Source organism: Hydra vulgaris, chromosome 05, assembly GCF_038396675.1.
Source record: "Hydra vulgaris chromosome 05, alternate assembly HydraT2T_AEP".
In the NCBI taxonomy this organism is placed as follows: domain Eukaryota; kingdom Metazoa; phylum Cnidaria; class Hydrozoa; order Anthoathecata; family Hydridae; genus Hydra; species Hydra vulgaris.
Genome location: NC_088924.1, coordinates 29,289,361 through 29,310,000, shown reverse-complemented (window position 1 = coordinate 29,310,000; position 20,640 = coordinate 29,289,361). Strand labels below are relative to the sequence as shown.

Genomic DNA, 20,640 nt, shown 5'->3' with positions numbered 1-20,640 from the left:
TATTCTTCTTGGATCAATGTATCAACTCCATGATCTAAACGATACGGTGGTCCTTGAGACAATTGCGTCACTAGCTAAATCGAAGGCAATATTGAATATTATTGGATGCGCAACAATGCTGGTTCACGGCTTTTTAAATTTCGCACTCACAAATTATGAACTAAAAGACATAGGTGGAGGAGTAGCCACAGTAGGTCATGTTACCGAAAACTAGCCTAGCAATATGGCTTTTCAGGCATAAAACTAAATAAGGATATTAAGAAAATTAAGGTAAATTAATTAAAAATAAAATAAAAACTAATCTTATTAGAAGTTAAGTTAAAAAAAAACTATTTTGATCAAATATATGAAAAAAAAGTACTTATTAATTAAAAAAAGAGTTGTTTCATCGGCAGAAGCAGGTTTCCTTCATTTTTTCATGCAAAAAAACACCAATTTTGTATTTTTTGGGTAAACCGATCAACAAACCCAAGAATTGCAACTAAAAGCTTCACATTGGTACCACATTTTGGTTTGAGTTAGCAATGCTTCTTCCTAAACTCTGCGACACTTTTTGCACCTCTTTATGTCTTTGTCTTGTCTCGGTTTTTTTGAAGGTTTGAAGTTGCTGAAGCTTCACTGAAGTGAATTTTGTGTTTCTTTAATTGCTTTGACTTTTCGGCCTCATCGCCTTGCTTTAGTTTCTCAAGCACCTCAGATGTACTTAGACACTGGCCTTCAACTCTTGGAATGCTGACTCTTTTGGGGTTTTTTTTGCGTATCAATACGGTGGCGCTGTAAAACATGCTGTTGACCTTGATCGCCTGAAAATCCAATTTCGTCAAAATTCCACAAGTTGTAGGCAGTGTTATTGTTGATATTGCTTCAAGAAATTGTTTTTGAAGTGTATTGAAATAACTTGTTATTTTGTCTTTGATTCGAGAGGAAGCTCTGAGAGATAAAATATTGTCTGCTTCTCTGACACTTAATTTATGACGCCATCGTTTCTTGAAACTTTGATACCATTCTCATCCTGGTTTACTATTTGGAGGAAACAGATGATTTTGATTTGTAGATACTAAATATCCCCCAACTATTGCGATGACATCTGCGAAGGTTCTGCTGAAACCCCAATCAGCTAAACTGATAAGTATTGAAACAAGAACAAATTCAAATGCTGTACTTAGCACGGTAGTTGTACCTCACTATGTGATTGGACTTTGTTGTGCACTCGCTTGTGAAGAGTTGCCTTTGGTATATTGTATGCCTCTGAAGCTTTACTGAGTGATATTTTGCCTTTTGATTTGTTCAACTACAAGTTGAAATTGCTCTTCATTATAAGTTGTTTGCGTTTTACAAATGTAAGTACGGGTCATTTTGTTTTAAAATTTCTTAGATAAATAGCAAAGGCTGCCATATTTATTTATGTTTAAATAATAACTATTAATTAGTTTAACTGCTCTCATCCTAATGCATAAGTGCAAGCAATTAGCATGTTTACTCTTCCATTTATATTGGATTTTTGCTCTTGACTGTTTTCCAAAACAAACTAGCAAATTCAATTTTGAAAAGAGCCTTTTTTGTTTAGCAAAATTTAATTTTAGTTTTGGGAGTTTTGATGTTAATTTTTTAGAAAAAAACTTTTTTCTTTTTACGAGGGTAAAAATTTTGATGCTTGCTAAGGCAAAATTAAATTTTTAAAAATAATTTTTACACCTTTAGATAGAGCACAAAATTCAGCCTCGCATTTTTAAAGATTTTTTGTTTTAGCTTTCAAGAAATGCAAATGAAACAAATTACTGAATCGTTCCCTTTTTTTTTGTTTACTCTACCACAGTTTACTCTACTTGATATGATACACTTTTTTTCGAAAACTTTTAAAAAAGAAATGCCTTGTAGAAATTAAAATAAAATTAAAAAAAAACTTGAATTTTATTTTTTTAATTTTATATTAATTTCTACAAGTTGGTACATTTTTTTTTAATTTGTAAATAAATTTAGCGAAATAATTAGAGAAAAGTTCATTATTTAGTATTAACAGATAACATTTTACAATCGTTAGGTCATTGCATATTATTAATTTGCGTATGCTTTGCAAATGCGCAAAAAATCGTTTTGAAGGAATAAAAATCAAATAAATTCAATAAGCATCATTGCATAAAAAATGCATAAAAAATTGATATATCTAATAACTTATTAGGTAGAATAAAAATAATTTAAAAATAAAACTACCTTATATCTCCTAATCTCTTATCTTTATATATCTTCTTCCTTATATATCTTACTTCTTAAATAAGACTTTCGTTGTTCAATAAAGATACGAACGACAACACTTGATAAAAAAAAACAATTTGTCATGCCCTGATCTTAGAAACTTTGATCTTTATGAAAGGCCATTAAGCAAAACGCTTTAAAATTAAAGATAAAAATTTGGTTTATAGTCTATTTTTTTTACTTTTGTTCATTTTCTCTTAGGTTAAGATTTATTTTCTTTTTTCAGTTTATGGTTTTTGTTTTCATTTTTGTTTAGGTTACTTTCGTTTTCAGGCACTATTTTTAAAATGCGCAAAAATTATAAAACTATTTAAAAGCCATGACCAAGTCAGCAAAACAAATGTGTTATATGCATGATCATATAAAGATGTGATCACCCGTCTTCATGTGAAACACTGATTTAATAATTTACATTAAATTAAGTAATTCGTATATCATTTATTTAGAAATCAACCGGGTATTGGTTTTCATAGAAAAACTGTTTTCCTCAAATCATTCACATTTATTGGAATTCCTACATTCAATTCTGGAACTTGTGGTGAGTAGTGATTATTATAAAGCATTATGTAAAGCTTTTTTTGCATTAAATGTCCTTTTTATATTTTATATCTTGAGATATAACATATCTGATGAGGTTATACTAAAGGATTTGAGTTTGGACAGGCACCATTTATGAAAAAAGAAAGTTTCATTTTTATAGCTATCTTTTTTTCTGAAAAAGTTAGTTGGCAATAATAATACAATTCAAGTAAAAAGTCTGAAAAATTGAAACGCAAATTTATCTTATTATTTAAAAGACCTATAAAATCTAAAAACTCAAATACTTTCAAAACCTGCATAAGAGTATTTGGAAAAAAAATATATTTGTAAATATTAAAACTACAATTTTATGGAATTCAAAAACATTAAATACGTTTTTTTAAAAGTTTCTTAAGCGAACAAACACAAAAAGTAGTTCTTGGCGCAATCAGCTCTAAATAGAAAAAAGTAATACGCAGATGATACAAAAGTTATTTCATTCATTAAAACATTCGAAGACAGTCGAATGTTACAGCAAGACTTATGTAAGCTGGTTGAATGGAGCAAAAAATGGTTAATCAACTTCAATAAAGAAAATTGCAAAATTATGCATATCGGCAAAAGAAACTTGAATTGCAAATATTTTATGTGCAGTACACTTGAAATGATTCATCAAAATATTTTAGTTAATCAAGAAAAAATGTTAGAGAGTGATCTTGGTATTATGATATCAAAAAAGATCAAATTGGAAAGACATATAAACACACTTACAGCAAGAGCTAATCAAAAGCTTGGTCAGATAAAGAAATCTTTTAGTCGATTAAATGAAATTATTGTACATGTTGTTGGTTTATCCATACTTGGAGTTTGCAGCACTTGTATGGAACCCTTATTATTAAAAGGATATTGACAAACTTGAAAAAAACAACATAGGGCTACACGAATAACTGGTTTAAAGAGTGTTTGCTATGAAGATAGACTGAAAAGATTTAACTTGGCTACATTGGTAAAACAAGAATACCAAGTGGTGGTATGATTCAATATTATAAAATAAGTGAAAATATGGATAAAACTCAATGGAATCATCCTCCTAGAGTAAATAAATATGCAATAACTAAAGGTCATACACAGAAAATACAAAAACAAACAAAACAAAATAAAAATTAATAATAAAAAAACAACATACAAACTATGATAAAAAAACAAAATACTTTTGCAAACACTATCAAAATTTTAAAATCTTCGGGTGTTAGACTCGCCATATTTAAGTGTATTTGTACAGCAAAAAATTTATTATTTTTATTATTATGTATAATATATATGCATATATTTATATATATGTATACCAATATTTAAACTAAACAAGCATAAAATAAGAGGAGGTATAAGATAAAGAATAAACATAATTGCTTTTGGTTAATCACAGTTTATGTTGTGGTGGTAGAAAACCTCTTCTCGGAATCTCAGTTATTTTTACCGGCATTTCAAAGAGGTTTTGCTCCAATACCTAGTTTATCCAATCAGATGAACATCTGTCATTTATGCCTGCTCCATGCTGCAGTAGAAAGGACTTTACTACAAACAGCCAAAATCCCAACTTCATCCAAATTTGTAAAGTATTATTGATGAAATAATACTGGCAGTGTTTTTATAAGTATATATTTTCATATATAGTGGCAATTTATATATATATATATATATATATATATATATATATTTATATATATATATATATATATATATATATATATATATATATATATATATATATATATAAATAAAATTTCGTTACATTATTTTAATTTTGTTACATTATTTGGTATTGATTTCTCTCTCTGTTCACGGATACCCTGAAGGTGACCTAAGACTTTATATCAAGTCCCATGAAATTTTTGTTTTGTTTTGGAAAGTAGTTCATTTGTACATTCTGAAACTATCAAAATTTAAATTATTTGTTGGTAGCTTTTTGAGAAAACATAATTATTAGTTTTATAAATAACGATGTTTTCATATTAAACTAATACTTTAGCGTCAGCCATTATAGTTGTTTACTTTTTGCAGTTGTTGCAGCGCGATTGGCTATATTAATATTTATTAGTTTCCGATTGGCTTATAGTTGTTGTTGCTTCAAGATTTCAACAATATTTATAAACACATATTAGCAATAACAGCGACTTAATTTAATTAAGTTAAAAACTTATATTAAATTAAATTTAACAGCGGAATAAAAAATATAGAAACTATTTCTCAAGAGTAGAAAAGAAATGCAAAAATTTGCTAAAGATCATAACGAGTTTTTAAAATGCTTTTGCATATGCTGTATGAAAAAAAGTAATGATTTAAGATCCATTCAAACCAAATGCAATGAACAAGGTCCAAAACAAGGAAAAAATTATGAAAATCTTATCAAGAGATTTTTTTGATAAAGCTACTCTGTTGAAAACCCTGATCTACCTAAAATGTTATGTTCTAATTGCAGAAAAAACCTATCGAGTTTAGAGAAAACAGATTCAAAAAAATTTTTATTCACTGCTTGACCTAAGTACGAAGGTAAGTTTTATAAAATAATAAGCCAATTAAAACCAATTATGTTTTTTACTATAATTGTTCTGCTTATAAACAATATTGTGTTTGCACTAAAAAAATAACTTCTTATTACTTTTAGGTCTTAATACTAGAGTTATTTAAGGTGGGAAATGTGAATGTTTTATTTGTGTTAATGGGCGTAAAATTGGTGCTGAAAAAGTGAAACTTCCACCAATGGTATTATGAGAAACTAATACAGATATTGACCATAGTCACAGTAATTTGAATCTTTTTACAATCAATGAAAATCTTGTTCTTTGCAAAAGTTTTTTTCAACAGATAAGAAAAGATATTAAACATCCTTGCACAAAGTTAGCTAAGCAAAGCAATTTGATATATCAAATATGCTGAGTTATATTCTCTAACTTCTCTGTGTGAGTGGTATAACAAATGGATGGGTGCTGGAAGAAACATTAAAAAAGCTAAAAATTTTAATAATGTAGTTAATCCTCCTTTATTGACTGGAAATGTAACAAAGAAGATCTTGGAAATTGTTAACATACCAGGCTCACATATTTTTCTAAGCATAGTAGACAAATTTCTCAAAATAGTTAAAAAAACTTGTTTGAGGACACTAATTAAGGATTTGATTTTGTAAATAGTTATCTATCTACAATTAATTTTGCCAGAGTACTTTATCAAGGTAAACCTGGGTTAGAAGTAAATGGTTACGAGTTTTTAAAAAAACTTAATCGCTTTTAAATTTATCTGGATGAGCACAAAATTTTTGGTGGAATATATATGAAAGCCTTGAGAGACTTGAGCGATATTGTTCATTTATGTTTTGGAATAACATTAAATCCAAACTACTCTGATTTTATTCATAGATTTTCACAAAGTTTCAGAGATCTTGGTTCAAACATTCCTCTAAAAGTTCATATAGTGGGGCATCATGTGATGACATCTCTAGCCACAATTTTATTTCAAAAAAATCAAAATAAGAGAAAAAAGTTCTCTTATAAAAGTGTAATGAAAAAAGTGAATCTGAGATGAATCTGAGCTGAATCTGAGATCTGAGATGAATGTGAGATGATCTGAGGAGAGGATCTGCGATTGCGATCTGAGAGGATCTGAGATTGCGATCTGAGATGAGATCTGAGATGAATTGAGAGATGAATTGAGAGCGGATTCTAAGAGGGGAAAAAAAATGCACAAGTTTGTAATACGGGATGATCTTATTACATTATAATTAGTCATTACAAATAATATTTCTAATATCTTCTGAGGTATTATAGTCAATATATATTGTATTCTGTATTTCATTATTTTGGTGTTGATTATGTATTGTTTGAGATTTTGTACAGTTTTCAATTTGTTTCTCTACATTTTTTAATTCTTTGATTGAGTATGATTTTGACAAATCTAATAACGTTAAATCAACCAATAATTTTTGACGATGTTGCTTTAAAGAATTGATATTCATTATTAATATGTAAACCTATAACAAAAAAAAAATATTAAAAAAAAATAACATTAAAATATTGCTTCACGCAGTTTAACAATATAAGTGACTACAGATTTAGTTGCTTTACAACAATTACATTGTCGATCGCATTCCATTATCATATCGTTTATATTACATTCTATACAATCAAATTCAATGTCGTTTATATATTGTTCATAAATTTTTCGTAGTTTGCTTTTTTCAGAATATTTTTTTGTTTGCCATTTTTGGAAAAGATATTATAACATTACAATCTTATTATAATAGAGGTAATTTAATTGAACGATTTAATTTACGTCCACGAAATAATATCAACTATTCAACTATACAAAAACAGTGCTATCAATGTAACATTTAATATACACTTGTAATAATATATTAATTGTTAATAAAAAATAATATATTAATTGTTAATATCATTGTGTAATTTTTTTTACCCAATCTCATCTCAGATTCAATCTCACATCATCTCACTTCTCAGATTTATCTCAGATCTAATCTCAGATCTCACATCAATCTCACATCATCTCAGATCTCACATCGATCTCAGATCATTTCGCATCTCAGATCTCAAATTCAGCTCAGATTCACTTTTAGACTTTTCATAAGACTTTTATAAGAGAACTTTTTTCTCTTATTTTGATTTTTTTGAAATAAAATTGTGGCTATAGATGTCATCAATTATGTTGAAGAGTTTATTGTTATGAAAGGAGAAATGTTAGGTAAGTGCATGTTTAGAAAAATAACTGATAACTTTTTAATTTTTACATATAAAAATATTATTATTAAATATTTTAAATTAAAGATTTAAGGTATTAAACTGAACAAGCATTGGAATTAGTCCATCAAGACTTCATAAAATTTAGAGAATTAAGAAAGGTAGGACAACACAACGCCAATTTCAATGAAGTCTTGCAAAGAGCTGTCTGTGTGTACATTACAAGGCATTTATAGTTAAAGGGTTATATATAAATAAGAAGTATTTACTTTATAAATTTAGGTAAATGTAGTGTTTTTCATTTGTAAATATTTCCTTTATTTTTAAAAAAATATTTTATTTAGAATTTTTCATTACAAATCCATTAAGCCATTGTATTCTTGTAAACCTACCTTATCCTCTTCAATGAAAAATAAAGCTAACTTTTAAAAAGTGATAAATTAGTCATTGTTTTAACTAGAAAGCCCAAATTGTTATCAGAAGTTATTTCTAAACACGATCCTCAAAGTGTCAATCCACTAGATCAAACAACCAAATAAATTATATACAACTACTTGATTAACTCGCAGTGGTCTTAGGGTGAGTCAGAGGGGTATTAACCTCTAGTTAAAACAAGTCTTATAACTTAGATTTTTCAAAAAGCTGCCGAAAAATGATTTTTTTTTGGATAGTTTTGGAATGTGTACATGGACTACTTTTAAAATCAAAAACAAATTTTTATGTATTTGATGAGAGGTCTTAGGTCACCTTTAGGGTACCTGTGTGTTATAGTTATAAATTAAAATATAAATAAAAATTTTAATAAAATTAACAAAAAATAGAATAAAATATATATTATAATAATAAGAACTAGCTGAACTGACCCATATAAATATGAGTCTTTGTAAGTCTATTCCACACTGAGCTCACAGTGAGCCATAAAGACCGCCAGGTTCAACTTTTCCTCACTTCAAATTTTTTTTCATAAAAAGATAAGTGCTGGTTAGAAATGTTATTTTATTGTATTGGACAAATCTAAAGTCGACCAGAAGTAACATTAAAATTTATTTTTTTACTTTATTTACCCTCTTTCAAGTGATAAAGTTACCCCCTTTATGATAATATTACCTCTTTTCAAAAAAAAATTTTTCTCTTATTAATCTTTCATTATCATCCTTAAAACAATCCTTACTAATCTTAAATTGAAGTGATTTAACTGCTTTTACACCATTATAGCAAAATTAAAAGAAAAAAAATACAATAAGTGCAGCAAAAATAACACAACTACTTTTATATTACAATAATTATATCTTATCTAAGCAAAAAGTGGCAATAGCAGATTTTAATCGATTAACATAATCTTTATGTTCAATCCTTCGCTTGTATTGAGATCAATTTTGAAGGCACTATGAACAGCTTCTCCAGTCTGTTCAGCATCCCAGAAAACAACAATTAAACTTCACAAATGGGAGAATATAAAAGACAACTATATAGACTTTCCAGGTAACCTTCACCTCTGTATCAGCATCCCAGAGAACAACAATTAAACTTCACAAATGGGAGAATATGAAAGACAACTATATAGACTTTCCAGGTAACCTTCAGCTCTGTATTTAAATGTATCCTTGCATAATGCTGTTGGTCACAAAATGATACTTTAAACTCTTCAATAACTGAAGAAGCATTGCTGCCTAATTCATATCCAAAGGTGCACTCTTTAACCTTTGCAAACCTTCTGAGGCAATCAACTATAGGCAATAAATTAATTTGAGATGCTAACACATCTCTCTAAAATATTTACTTTTTCCAAAAGTTTATTGGAATTGTTCCCATCAAAGCCTATCCCATGATAACCTCGAAGTAAGATATAATGTTCTTTAAGCCAATTTTTAAAAAGAGGCCAATGATCTAAAAGTAGTCTACCAATTAATGTCACAATCCCCATAGGAAGATGTAACTCTGGTGGGGGGACAAAGTGATTTAATTCATCTTCAGCATTTTTATCTAAATAAATAAGTCGGGGACTAATAACATTTTTAAAATCTTTTATCTCTAACCGCTTTACCCCATTTTCAACAAATAAGTTGTGCCAATGATCAAAAGAACCTAACGTTCTTGGAGTACTACTTTCTCAGGAACATTTGCCTTCACACCACATTCAGGCATATTTGCCTGAATAAGAAGACAAACCAAAGATGCTGTTAGCACATTTTAAGTCAAATGCAAGGTGATATGTAACATCATTGAGATTTAATCTACTCAAGATTTTCTGCAAATATTTATTGTCTTCACAAACATCTTCAACAATAGCAAGAATAAAACACCTTTTAACTCCACTGTCAATGTAATCTCATTTTTATTGGTTTTATCAAAGACATTTACAATTACTTAAGGAAATCCTTGACCTCCATCAATCGATATACGTACCATATTGGAGAGAGGATCCAATCCTTTTTCCATTAAAATACTAAGAATAAATTCAGAAGTGTCATGGATAAATACTACATGTCTTGTTACAATTTCATCATCCCAAATAAAGTTATCTTTTATATTTAGTTCTATTTTATATTTAGATTTAATTTCTTCTTGTAATGATGTCATCATACTAATTACATTATTCTCCACAACATTAGATGATCCCAGATTCTTACAGAGACTTGATATCAGTTTTTTGTTTTAATTCTTGTCGATTCCAGTATAGAAGTTAATTCCATCACTGTTTGAAATGATATCTGATTAAAAAACTTTCTAGAAGATCTATTGTCTTTAGTTTCAACAGTAAAAGTTAATGGATTTTCACCTTAAACATAAAGTATAATTAATTATATGTATCTTTAACCTACCCCTACTTTAAATTTACAATGCAAACATTTGAGAAAGTTGTTAGCAACCTATGGAATTGCTTAGTTAAAAGCCTCATATCTACTGAGTGTTTTATATGTGCATTAAAATTTTATCTGAACATATAAACCCTTTTTAGTTATTTAAAAATGAATATATAAAAACTTAGACACCTGTAGATATTTTAAAGGACTGGCCTCTCTATATGCCTTCTCGTTCCAACTTGTTTTTTATTATGCCTGAAGGAACTTGCTCACATAATGTGGGATCAAGAGTTTCTGCCAAATTAATTAAATTTAAAACAGCCTGACTAGAACAACATTTGTTATGGCATCCTGAAGAATAAAACTTACTCTTAATTTAATATATGCCTGATGGTTTTTTGTTGAAGTTTATAATTGAATATTTGAAAACTTTCAATTTACTTATCAAGTAACTTATTATTTAATTTTTAACCTCTTGCAAGGAGAGTAAAGCAGCAGCTGCCCATTTTTTTAGAGATTCAACATCTATTGTATTAACATGAGATGATTGTATAAAATCACTAAGCTCAGTACTCATCTAATTCTTGGTCTGTCAACCTAATTCTATAATAATACTTTATAAAAAATATATATCTTTACATGTATTAATCATTTAACTTGAATAATTTTAAAGTCATATACTTGAGAAACTTTACTTATCCAGTTTGAAAGATAATTGTTTGATCTCTTTTCCAGCAAAAAGATGTTTCTTCTACAACTTAAACAAATTACATCCGGACAGACATTAAACTCTGCATTAAACTCAGACCAAATATACTCCTTGATTTTATTTGCTTCAGATGGTCGTATTTTTACTCAAGATTTTGAATAGTTACCTTTTTTTCCAAACAAACTGCAAAAACAGTCTGTTTTAAATCAGCCATCTTTACCGTATAATGTTTTTTACTTGAATCATTTCAAAACTATTAATGAAAAAGAAGCCAAGAATGGCTATTGCATTATTTTTGACGCTTAATTTTTCGGTTTTTCTAATTTTTAAAACTTAAAATATCAACTCCTCTGATCGACTTTAGATTTGTTCTGCACTTGAAAAAGACTTACACAAACTGCATTTAATTTTTTTTAAATAAAATTAGAGGAGGGGAGAAGTTGAACCTGGCGGTCTTTATGGCTCACAGTGAGCTTTTCTATACATTTTCTGTACCCATAAAATATGGGTGTTTACCCAATCTATCATTTCTATACTTATCGATTCCACACCGATCATTTCTATACCTGTTTTTCGTTTACTTCAATATTTTTACGTAAAATAACTCATTTTGAAAAATGCTTTAAGAGAAAAAAAATTGCTTTAAGAGCAAAAAATTTGCTTTAAGAGCAAAAAAATTAACATGCGCATCTTTTTCGCATACCTAAAGCTTATAAAAGATTTGTAATTAGGTTTGTTTATCTCCTAAATGCATATCTTTAATAGTTCATCGTTTTGGGGGATAAAAGACGTCCCATAAAAATTTTGAATGTTTATCAATCTTGCTATATTTACAGCAATATTTATAACAAAATTTTTATTATAGTATATATCTATAGTAATTATAGCAATATTTATAGCAAAAAAAAAAATTAATATAGCAAAAAAGTTTTCTAATTGTTAAAATAAAATTCAAAAGTTGTCTCATTTTTATAGATTTATCTAATAATACACGCTTGTTTCATATTCTGCCTGTAAACGCAACATATACTTAAGATGTTTACACTTACACACTTTTGTACGCAACGCTATATAAAAGGAACTTGGAAGATCTCAGACCATTAAGTACTATAGACTATAAAGCACTAAGGGATCGTCTATAAATAACACAACAATAAATTTATTTTTAAATAAGAAGGAGATCTTAAGTTGTTTTAGGTGGCAATTTCCATTAAACTTAATGAGCTATTTTGAATTTTTATTTAACTTATGACTCTGCGAGGGAATTTTGATCTACGGTAGTGAAAATTAGTGTTGTGTAATTTATGGACGATCCCTAATCTAAAAGTTAAGTGAAAAAATAATGCAGTATACTATTTTGATGGTTATCTAAATTCTGTCGTTATTGCGCAGTCGCTTTAAAATGTTTAACGAGGGCGTTGTAAAATAGCTGTGAAACTTTAAATTTCCTTATTATATCAATATCAAATAATTTTAAGTTTCAATTATTTTTAAAAATAATAAATTTAATAAAATGGCTTAGTTTAAATATAAAATTAAAATTTTCAATTATGTTTTTAATAAAAACATACTTTTTAAACCCCATTGCTGTTTAAAAAAAAGTTAAGGTTGCCGCACGGCAAGTTCAAATCAACATCATTATAGTTCTAACGATTTTATATTCTATATATAAACATGTTGTATACTCATTTTTCTTGCACGAACTCAACTTAGTTGTATAAAAACTTGAAATGTAAAACTAAAATATCATTAGTAAATAATCATGACACATAAGCAACAAATTCCTTTCGTTTTTTAGAATTTTTAGCTTTTTAAAAAATATTTTTGTTTGTTAAAGTGTATAATACAGTTACATATGTGTGTATATAATCATATTTAAAACCTCACAAGTATTTTGTATTTCGAAAAAAATCGAAAAAATTTAAAAAAGAATGTCGCCACAGTTAGGACTCGAACCATGGCTTTTTGTTCAGAAGCTCTGCGCGCTAACATCTCGGCTACTCTGGCACATTTACTAACGAAATTTTAAAACGAAGTTTTAACATTACATAGTTTGAAGTTTACCCACGTTAGATATTTGCATACACATTATTTCACTTTTTTTAAAACACAAAATGTTGACTCTTTCTCGCTATTACCACAGTTGCAATGGCTGCCAAGAGTTCTGTATAAAACATGCTTAAAAGGGCACTACTACTATTAAGTTTAGCATTATTATATAGATAATAAAAATTATTATTTTCTAAAAGAAAACCACAAAATACTCAACTACACAACCAATGTAATAATTGCTGTTAAATAAAACTTTATTATAAACACAACACGGCGCTAAAATTGGTACTTTTTGGACAAATAAATCCAAGCCGATAAGTTACATGAATATATGTATGGGTGTATATAAATATTGTGCGATCAATAAACATAAGTTTTAATACCGAGTAATAAAGTATTAAATACAATTATTATCTTATTACTTGGTATTAATTATTATCTTATTACTTGGTACTGTTTCCAAAATTTTGAAGACTTTTTATTTTATTTTAATATGATTTATTTTGTAACAGTTTTATTTTTTCGCTGTTTTATGTCTGATAATATTCTGTTCTATTCAACAACACAAATAAAATAGTTGATACCCTGTTGTTGTTTTATATACTTTTTAAAGATTTATTTTTATTGATTTCAATTTCAATACAAAAAATGTAAGTTATTTGAAGAAATTTTTTGAAAGAATACAAAAAAATTGATTGACTTACCAAAGTTTGCTTAATCCAAGGTTTGACTTTAGCGGAGAATTAACTTAGAGTTAACCAGTGTTCTGGTTAACTCTAAGTTATTTCCTTAATTAAAAACCTCACCCTCCATATCTCCTATTGTTTTATGATTGCTGTAAGGAATTTTTATATCTTTCTCTGAAATTATTGACTTTAGCGGAGAATTGAGGAAGTGAGAATTTTAATTGAGGAATTAACTTAGAGTTAACCAGTGTTTTGGTTAACTCTAAGTTAATTCCTCAATTAAAAACCTCACCCTCCATATCTCCTATTGTTTTATGATTGGTGTAAGGAATTTTTATATCTTTCTCTGAAATTATTGACTTTAGCGGAGAATTGAGGAAGTGAGAATTTTAATTGAGGAATTAACTTAGAGTTACCCAGTGTTTTGGTTAACTCTAAGTTAATTCCTCAATTAAAAACCTCACCCTCCATATCTCCTATTGTTTTATGATTGGTGTAAGGAATTTTTATATCTTTCTCTGAAATTATTGACTTTAGCGGAGAATTGAGGAAGTGAGAATTTTAATTGAGGAATTAACTTAGAGTTACCCAGTGTTTTGGTTAACTCTAAGTTAATTCCTCAATTAAAAACCTCACCCTCCATATCTCCTATTGTTTTATGATTGCTGTAAGGAATTTTTATGAGCATAAATATCTTTCTCTGAAATCTTTTTTTTTTTTTTTAAATGATTGATTTTTTTTTTTCATATTTTAATTTAGTACCGAGTTTTGTTATTTTTTCGGGAGAAGTTGAGCTCTATAAATCCGAAACCTTCGAGGTAAGTTTTTTGTCATTTTTAATATTGTTATTGTTATATTTATTATTTTTAAAAACTATACCTAATTTAACTTTTTAAATTATTTTTTTTATGATGTACATAAACTTTTTCTGTAAACTTTATATAAAAAATAATGTTTTGTTGTACTCGATACATTAGTATTTTCTGTGAACTTCATATAAAACCTTTGTATTTTATATATAATTTGTAAATGATGTTTTTTGTATAGTATATAGTAAATTGTAACCTAAAGTTTAAATGTAACTAAGTAATTTTTTTAGTTACCTTATAGAACAAACCTTTATATTCAGTTAAGGGTGTACTTAAGACAAAGTTTTTTAAATACAAAACTACTGGCTTGTTTCTAAAATTAACTTTCTATAAGTATTATTATAAATAATTTAAATATAAAATTCTGTCGAACAAAAAATTTTTAAAAAACTTTACTAGTTCAAAAAATGTCCTTTATCTATGCATAACTCTAGATACATACTGTTCTCAAATACATATTCTTTCTTCGTAATTTATTTTTACAATTAAAATCCAAAATCTATTTTATACTTTATTTGTGAAAAAACTCTGCATAAATGATTGTTTAGAGGGGTGCATCGTGAAAATGAGTTAAAAAATAATAACAAGAATGAATTAATAAAATTTTTAAAATGGGATTTTCGTGACTTTTGGTTTTATTTTAATACAGAAGCACAAAGCAAATTTTGAAAAAATGTTTATTATTAAGGTAACTTTTAAAACGATACGGTTTTTTAATAACTCGTCCTTATTTATTGTTATCCTTATTGTGACGGCCTAATCTTTTGGAGTGACGGTCAGTCTTATTCTAACATCAAATATGAATTTTTTTTCAAAAATTACATATTTGGTGTTAAGTAAAATTAGCAAGACGGTCAATTATTCAGAAATAGCGATCTAACATGTGTTTTTTTAAATAAACGCTGTTTCATTTGTAACATTTAGTTTACAACATTTACTGTTTTTAAATAATGAACAATTGCATGAAACAACACCAATATTATTGGTGTAATTATGGTAACTACCGCACCACGCCTTAAAAAAAAATGTCTTTAGCTGTCAAGAAAAGTATTTATTTTAAATAATATATCTATTTAAATAGTTCAAATGCACAATTGTAAAATTAATGAGTAAAAATAAAATACTTGTAATGAGTTTCGTTAAAATAAACTTTTAATAACATAATTTTTTATTAACGCTCTTGTTGTATTTCTTTTCTATATGTCACTTTCTGAGCATCATATTGTAGATAAAGAAATCCGAAAAAGAATATACAATGCATTTGAAAAATCCACTTCCACTTTGTGGCGATATTAAAGTAGATTTTTTTCACAAAGATTTATTTAAAAAGGTGTTTATATTTTATTGTTGATTAACAAATTTTTCTATATTATTGTTTTTTGTTTTTTCGTACTGTGTTCGTGATTTTCTGATTGTAGGAACGCATGTTTGTTTTTAATATATTGTAGGAACGCCTGTTTGTTTTTATTGTAGGAACGCATGTTTGTTTTTTGGTTTAATACTACTTTTTTGGAGTACGACACAACGTCAGCTCGCCCAATTACAAACAATAAAAATGACAACGTAAAACACATCTTGTTCAGTAAAAATGAGCTTGATAAAGCAAATAAAGACCAAAAACACAAGTTTTTTCCTGAGAATTTTAAGGTTTTTAATTTTATATTGGTATTATAGTAAAACTTTTATAAATATCTTTTATATTGAGTTGTTTTTTAACTGTTCATTGGATTTTAGGTATCTTTAAACATTACACTTCCTGAAAATGGGAAAGAAAATATAGATAAAGGATGTAATAATAAAGAACCGAAACAATGTGGTGATAAATTAAAATCTAATGAGAATAAAAATGAGAAATTAAATTCCTCATTTTCAGATAAATTGAATGAACTTAGCGATACACTAAAAATTTCACCAACTTCCCCTGAAAATTTTAGTAGGACATTATCTCCGCTTTTTAAAAAACGAGAGAGCCTTGCCTCAAACAAGGGTGATTCTCTTACTCGTTCCTTAAGTCCATATTTAGACGCCCCAACTGTAGATGATACACCTTCAATAGAAGAAGAGGAATTAAGCTATGACGATGAAGAAGAATATGAAGTAGTAAAAGTAAAAGAAGAGCAATTAAGTGATGACGAAGAAGAAGAAGTGATAACGATATTAAGTGATAACGATAAAGAAGAAGAAGAAGAAGTAGAGCAATTAAGTGATGATGACGAAGAAGAAGAACAGGTTATGGAGATTTACACATTTGAATTTTTTCCAACTTGTCCGTCATAAAAAAAAAATGACGATGAAACCTACTGACATCTTTTAAACGGCGTAGTAGCCTTTTATAAAAAATCACCAAAGATGGAGTTTCAATACACACTCCATTGTGTCTTATATGAGCAGTTACAATCAAAAATTGCATTAGCACTAATTAAAATTTTTATGGAAAAACCCTAATTATTTTTAATTTTATTTATTCCATTATTCTTTAATATAATTCTCAAAAAAATCTATTTTAAACTGAATATTTTGTTGATCAAGTTTTTAGTTTTGTTTTTTAAACAACTTTAAACTAGAATCAGGCTTAGCCAGGAAGGCGTGGGATTTCACGTCAGAATATGACCACGCAAATATTATTTGATTTTACATAACTTGACCACGGCTTTAAAAATGTGTATACGTTTAAAAAACGCGCTAAAAGAATCAATCAAAAAAAAATCGCGCTAAAAAAATCAAATCTCAACTCAACTATAAGGAAACTTAAAAAAAACTTTGATTTAGACTATAAAGAAACTTAAAAACTATAAAGACTTAAAAAAAACTCAACTATTGTTAAAGAAGCAAAAAATTTTCGTAAAAAAAATAGCGAAAAACAAAATAAAAATAACTTAACCAAAACTAAAATAGCAAAAATAAAATTAAAACTTAACTAAAAATAAATTTTAAACTATAACGATAAGATTATCTAAATTACGTTTTGAATAAATAACTTTGAATCGTTTATCTTTCCTAATGTTTTTATAATTTAATATTATGCGAAACCCTTTTTAAATAAAGTAACAACTTACAACTGACAATTGTTTAATATACGCGTACATTTAAAAGTTTAAAAAAAGGTTTTTAACAATTCTTCGCACAAAAAGTAAAAAAGTTCAAATAATTAAATCGTTTATTTAAAAAATTGTTATAATTCCTTTTTATTTAAAAACAATAATAATAAAAAATAAATACTTATATAAATATAAAAAAACATATATTGTTCATTAATGTTTTAATAAAAAATCTTTAGCAGTGATTTATTACTTTATTTATGCGTTTCAATAATATAAAAACGTAAGTAAAGATCAAAGTTATTCAAACGGCTTTCAAAAAAGTTTGCCTTTTTTTTTCTTCTCAGCAAAAACTAATGATTCTAATATTAAGTTTATTAGAGACCTTCGCTGTTTAAAGTCGTCGCTTATAAATTTTTTTTTTCTTTTTAATTTTTACTTTTGTTATTTTTACTTATAACAAAATCTTATATAATTAGATAATATAAATAAGAAATTATAAAACTTTCAATAATACTGATACTTTAATTAAAATCATTAGCTAATTTATTTAAAAGCGTTTTGCTAATAAAAAAACGTTAATAAAGATAAACGTGTCGAAATTATTTATTTTCAACGTAATTAAAAACTAATTATTTCAGCGCATTTGTTAAAAACCGTGGTTAAATCTACCTGATCTCAAAATATCTTGATAGTTGGTTCTATTGTTTTTTTTTCCAAAAAAAGTTGAAGCCAAAATTGGCCTCCCAAGATGGCGGCGATTTTAATTCCTAGAGGTTAAAGTCAATAAACATTCCATATGTCTTTCCCAAAATACAAAATAGAAAAATAATTAAAAAAAAAATATTTTTTTAAAAATTAAAGATAAAAAAGAAGTTATCTTTTTGAATATATTAAATTTAATATTAATTAATTAAATTTAAATTAAATGGCATTAGCGAAATTTCCAAACTTAGTTAATTTTTATGTATAATTTATGTACCCTTTAGTTCTTAGTTACCCAATGCTGTATGCTAGAAGGTTAATAACATAACACCACGGTAAGCGGCAATCATGTCTACCTACAATTTTATATTTTCAATTTTTTGTAACAAGATACAATTATATTTATAAAGATATAATTATATTAAGATATATAAAAGAAAAAAAATTGGATACATAAAATTGGGCAAGAAAATTACATACCCTCTTCTAATGTCACACTTTGCTCAGAACATTTAGAAAAATCTTGTTTTGATAAGACTGGACAGATCATTCGTTTGAGGCAAAATTCTGAGCCAACAGTTTTTACATTTCCAAAACAATCTTTAAAAGTTTGTATAAGTTAACTTAAAAATAATAAAAAAATAAGTCGTGAGATTTTGCGCTCCCTTATGCTTGATGAGATGGCAATAAAGAAGCAGGTACAATGGGATAGAAAGAAATTTAGAGGATTTGTTGATTTTGGAAATGGAATTAATAATGATTTTTCTTAACAATTGGCAAGAGATGCACTTGTTCTAATGGTGGTTTCAATAAATAGTTATTGGAAAGTACCATGTGGTTATTTTTTTATTGATGGACTAAATGGAGCGGAACGTGCCAAATTAGTTAGAAATTGTTTGAAGATACTTTTTGATATTGGTGTAAAAATTGTTTCACTAACTTGCGATGGTCCATCATACAACTTTGCAATGCTTTCTGAACTTTGTGCAATTTTAAAACCAAGTAATTTATTACCCAGTTTTCCCAATCCAAGTAAGTCATCTGAAAAAGTGTATGTATTGTTAGATGTATGCCACATGTTAAAACTTCTCAGAAATACACTGGCAGATCTTCTCAGAAATACATCTGGCAAGACTATCTAGTGCTCTTTTTCTGTGCTGTAAGATCTGCAGGAACGTTTAACAACAATTCCAATTGCCAACAATTTACAGCCACATATAAACGACTCTTGATGCAAAGTAGCATTCAATGTTCAAATGGTAACTGCAGCATCAGAGATAAAACACATATATTAAATGTATTAGACGATTCTTTCGCAGACTCCAGCACTAAAATATCTATGACTGAAATCGAATTAATAGGAAAATATGATTTGATGTGATGATATAGTATGTTGCAAATATTTCAGTCAAGAGACCGCCCGTCCGAGGTCAAAATAAAAGCTCAAAAAAAAAGAGCAACCGGTCACAAGCAATATACCGATCAAGCGAACCGAAAAAGATCCGAGAAAAAAAAGTCTCCGAGAAAAAAAAGACCCCGAGTAAAAAACAGAACAACGTCACGCGCATGCGCAGATGTAAAAGTTTAATTAAATGAAGCGTGACAAAAAGTATATAAAGAGTGAAAAAAAATGAAATGGTTTCATAACGAATGGAATCGAAAAACAAACCGTTACAACAATTTCAAACTCCAACGACAATAGCAGTAGTTCAACCTTATAAACCTGATCCTCCAATAGATAATGGTGGTACACACGACTCGCATGGGAATCATATTCGAAATTTTGAAGTGTATTAATAAAGCAAAAATAGTGACAATATTAACACTTTTGAGCTTGTTTATTGTTGTTGTAGTGGGAGGATATTTATTTGGAGCGTTATTGGGAGTTTTTATATTACTTGGAACAATGTTGGGATTTTATATTTGTAATAAAATAATAAAAAACAAATTGTAAAGTTTTTTTATATATTATATATTATAAATATTATTTTCCAATGCTATTAATTCCGTAAGAAATTCCACCAGAGATAGCTCCACCCAAAACAGCTTTGCCAATGGTAGGTAGAAGAGCGCTAGTAATGGAGGGTAAAATGGATCTATATACCATTCCTAAAAGGGGTCCTAAAAACTTTCTACGCATTCGTCTTGTTTCACGTTTTTTATAATGTCTTTTATAATGTTTTTTTTTATGTCTTCTTTTATACATTTTTTTATCGCGGTTTAGGTTGTGATACTAAAAGTCGTATTTTATAAATTT

At 27.5% G+C, this 20,640-nt stretch overlaps 1 protein-coding gene across 5 annotated transcripts in view; it reads left to right on the top strand.

The window, feature by feature from the left end:
- Positions 1-17,168, top strand: part of LOC136080766 (phosphatidylinositol 3,4,5-trisphosphate 3-phosphatase and dual-specificity protein phosphatase PTEN-like) — an 87,351-nt gene extending 70,183 nt beyond the window's left edge. For all 5 annotated transcript variants that reach the window (XM_065797846.1, XM_065797847.1, XM_065797843.1 and 2 more), the window contains 5 exons: positions 2,700-2,791; positions 14,531-14,589; positions 15,869-15,970; positions 16,114-16,287; positions 16,375-17,168. In XM_065797846.1, the coding sequence (XP_065653918.1) occupies positions 2,700-2,791; positions 14,531-14,589; positions 15,869-15,970; positions 16,114-16,287; positions 16,375-16,917 (970 nt within the window). In that variant the 3' untranslated portion in view covers positions 16,918-17,168. The remainder of the gene's footprint in view (positions 1-2,699; positions 2,792-14,530; positions 14,590-15,868; positions 15,971-16,113; positions 16,288-16,374) is intronic.
- The last annotated feature ends 3,472 nt before the right edge of the window (positions 17,169-20,640 follow it).